The sequence below is a fragment of the Hakea prostrata genome, chromosome 9 (genome assembly GCF_041222555.1).
Source record: "Hakea prostrata isolate BN-2017 chromosome 9, UWA_Hpros_2, whole genome shotgun sequence".
Lineage (NCBI taxonomy): Eukaryota > Viridiplantae > Streptophyta > Magnoliopsida > Proteales > Proteaceae > Hakea > Hakea prostrata.
This window is the reverse complement of record NC_142608.1, coordinates 948,601-952,824: the sequence shown is the minus strand read 5'-3', so window position 1 is coordinate 952,824 and position 4,224 is coordinate 948,601. Positions and strand designations below refer to the sequence as shown.

General features: G+C 36.0%; 1 protein-coding gene across 1 annotated transcript; it reads right to left on the bottom strand.

The window, feature by feature from the left end:
* Positions 1-1,458: 1,458 nt before the first annotated feature.
* On the bottom strand, positions 1,459-3,301 carry LOC149003884 (uncharacterized). The gene is made up of 2 exons (XM_089168495.1): positions 2,849-3,301; positions 1,459-1,551 (listed from the first exon to the last, which is right to left on the bottom strand). The coding sequence occupies exons 1-2, from the start codon at positions 3,299-3,301 to the stop codon at positions 1,459-1,461; spliced, it is 546 nt and encodes a 181-aa protein (XP_089024621.1).
* Positions 3,302-4,224: the final 923 nt, after the last annotated feature.

The window sequence follows — 4,224 nt, the reverse complement described above, 5'->3', positions numbered from 1 at the left end:
AGATGATAATGGATTTTACTTCCTCGTCTTTGATGATCCAATATGAGTTGTTTGGATTTTTTTCTTTGAGAGAAAAAAGAAGAACAGAAGCATATCAGAAACCCAATGCTCATAACAATAATAAAAAAATAAAAAAAAAATTTGAAGACAAAGGATTCATTGTTGCTGCTAGATTTTGAATCACAATGTTGTTGCTGTTAGATTTTGAATTTACTAGTTTGTTTAAAATATTACCCTCAACCTAAATTAGCCTTTAATACTCTTCTACATTTACTAATTCCTTTTCCTACTTTTGAATTTCCTAGTTTGTATGTTTGATTCAATATTTTTTAGCGGCAGCAACAACCCTTTCTCTTCAGAAAAGGTAAAAAAACAGAGAGAAGTTAAAGAGGGGCAAAATTTCTTTATTTGGATTAGGCTTTTAATTCTTTTTCCCCGATTATGTTTTAACCTTCTTGTAATGCGAAGCAAAGGAGAATGACTACTTCAAAAAAGTTCCAAAGAGAACCATTGAAGGACAGCTTCGAAGTTTAGAGTTTCATTTGACCGATAGACTTCTAGGTTAATTTTGTAAATTTGAGGAATCTTAAGGGTTTAATGGGTTTTGTTTGAGATGAAAAGCCACCAGATATATCTCAACCGTTGTTATTTTTGAAGACACGTGTTAGTGTCTAGTGCCTACGCGCCTGATATTTGCGCAAGCACGAATAAAAATCCACACATGCCTCCGTCTTGGTGCAAAGGATTTTGCATGCATACATGCAAGGATGGAGCCAAGATTAAATATTTTGTGAGGGTCAAATAATGAGTCTGCATCACATCTTCGTCGAATGAGCCCTAACGTCTTTTCACCACATATTATATGGATCCATGTGAGATCCATTGTAGTCCCACTTCTGAATTATTTTATTATATTCAGACATAGAACTCTCATTAAAAATATACATAAATTAATAGAAAGACTAAATATAGATTACACAATTATAGATAAGTGACTGAAAATATATTGGAATAAAGCATAAGGGCCAAAATTGGGCGACATTCGTCCCCATTCAAAATTTTAAAAGTCATGAAAGAAATTAGATAGAAAAAAATTATATAAACTTTTTTGCCATTTTTTTTTTTTATACAAAACAGTAAAAACCCCTTATTACAAACTATTTATTATATGGTTCCATTCACATGACTGTTGTTTCTGTATTGCCGCTTCCGCTAAGAGTTTGGCCTTCCGTAGAATTTCCTGTTCTTCAGATGTATCAATTGGAATTGCTTGTGTCTTGGTTGCTAAGAATAGAAGATCATGGATTATTTTTATCGGCCAAGGAGTAGTCGGTCTCGACAAATATTGATTGATTCATTTCCAATTGGTTGCTATTAACTCTATCTGGAGTTTGTGATTTAGTGCCAATTGTAGCCCTGATGCTAATCCTTTAACTATCGATGATATTAGTGAACCGCCTACCTGTTTGGCATAGCAAAAATACACGATTTTTCCTGAGTAAGTGATCCCTCAACAGCATCCCACTTCCTTTGTTGATTGTCGCATTGTACCTGCACAGAATAACATTGTGAGATGCATAGGTACTAAGTTTTGCATATGTGAGAATATTATCCCACTGTGCTCAACATAAGTAACATAAGTAACATGAGTTACATTTGGATGGGAATGACTTGAGTTCCCAGGAGGGTGAATTTTTAGATATTGACACCAAGAATAAATGTTTTTCATCACCCATTATGGATTTGGGTTAGCCTTTCTAAACAACACTTCATTACGTGCATGCCATACCATGTAACAAGTGATGATGATAACAGAGAAAATCCAGCATAGCATAGGTTTCCCATATGAAGAGTTATACAACAAATCAAAACAATAATTGTTAATGTCAGGAGAATGGTAACATTTCAGTTCGTAATCCTAGTGGCCCATGCGATCCATATTCTTCTCGTCCATTAACAATTGAAGAAAAGATGCCAACTTGATTCTCCGCTATGACCACAAAGCACACATCGATCCGGATTCTTACTCCATTTTGTTAGAATTGCAATAACTGGAATTCCTGCATTGAGCAATCGCCAAAAAAACATAATAAATTTGGGGTGAATGTGAAGTTTCCACAAGAAAGACCACCATCGTTTATATAATAAAATTGACAGATTGAACAACTGAGAGGTTTTCATCAATTGTTGATAAGCTAACTTAGTAGTTAGAAACTTTGCAGTTGAGCAACTAAGTCTCCAAGAATCCTGTTCTTCAGAAAGCATAACATTATTAATAGCTAATGCAATTAAAGGACGGAAAGTGAGAGAGATTTCCAAGTCAAATCTACCTCTCATTCTAGCCACTTCAGCCACAGTCACCCTATCCTGTGCAAAATGCATATTAAAATATCCGACAACATGATCATGTGTGTTTTGAATCCATGGGTCAAACCAAAAGGATGTACTCTCCCCATTACCCACAACTTTAACAATCAAGGTCTTAAGCACTGGAATCATAGTACGTAGACTATTCCAAAAGGGGGAGCTTGATTTTTTTCCCTACATTGGGATCAAAAATAGTGGTGTGGGGAAAGTATTTGGCTCTAATACACTGGGCCCATACCGAGGAATGCTCAGTGAGGATTCTCCATCCTTGTTTGAGCAACAGGGCCCTATTCATCATTTCTAAATTTTTTAACCCTAGCCCTCCATACTGTCTCGGTCTACAACATTTAGTCCAAGAAATAAGAATGAGATTCTTACATTTGTTAGCTTTCCCTAACCAAAATTTTTTGCACACAGAATCCATTGCCTTACACACATTTTTCGGGAACAGAACATATTGCATGTGATAAATGGGCACAACCTGCATCACAGATTGGATCAAAATGGCTCTCCCTGCAAAAGATAGGGAATGAGCTTTCCAACTTGCCAGTTTATTCTTCATCTTATCCAGGATTGGGCATAAGCTACCAGATCTTGCTTTTCCAGGGTTCAGAGGACTACCCAGATAATTAGATGAATTACCCATCTCTTTAATCCCCAAGCAATTCAGAATTGATTCTTTTAACTCATGGGGGGTATTCTTGCTGAAGAATGCTTCACTTTTATCCAAATTGATTACCTGTCCAGTAATATTCCCAAAAATATCTAGCACATATTTAATTGCACACACATCATCCAAAGTAGCACGACAGAATATGAAAGTGCCATCAACAAAGAAAAGGTGTGTGATCTCCGGTGCAAGTCTAGCAATCTTGATTCCTTTGAAAGCATTTTCATTTCTTAAGGCACTAAGAAGTCTAGAAAGGACTTCCATAATGAGAAGAAAAAGATAGGGGCTTAAAGAGCAACCTTGTCACAATCCCTTAGTACCCTAGAAGAGAGAGTAAGGGGGATCCATTGAGTTTGATAGAGAAGGAAGCAGTAGAGATGAAACAATTAATCAAGTGCACACAATTTCGAGTCAAACCCTAGGCATTTTTAAACCTTTACAATCACACTCCATTCCACTTTGTCATAAGCCTTAGACATGTCAAGTTTTTTGCCATTTTGCTCACTTAAGTTGGCCCAAACTCTTGTTTGTCAGATTCAATATTCAATATTTTATTTTATCCAATTCAGGGAACTTGGAATATTATAAAAAAAAAACTCAATGTTACTTTTTGTTAACTTTGAATTTAAAATTACCATTTTCGCTATGGGGCGAAGGAAAATATTTTACAAAACTTCATTTTTTTTTTCAAATTTACAAAACAACTCCCTATTCACTCGATCCAATTTCACAACAGTCATTTAGAATTTGAGCCCTACCACTAGGTGGTTTGATGGTCAAAAAACAAGAAAAGAAGAAAAAGGGCTACTAGTGATCTTTATATAAAAAATCAAATGAAACAGATCAAAAAGCCAAAGAAAAGATTATCCATCTTTGAGCCATCTGACCTAAGTCTATGATCTGCAACCATACAAAGTGCTTTTTCAATGCTTTCTTTGAGGATTCTGAGCTCTGCTTCTTGTGCACTTCCTGTAAATCCAAAGTCCATTGCTGAAGACAAAGCAGTTGATTATAAATCAGATCTGATCCACGCCAGTCTTTAATTGTATTAATATCAAAACTCCTATCTGCTGAGCCTGAGCATTGCTGATTCATCTGACTTGGGGGCTTTTACACAAGGAGCAGGGCTGTTTTTGCTCAGCGAGCTATGAGCCTGTGAGTCACGTTGGAAGATGAACCCTGTTGTA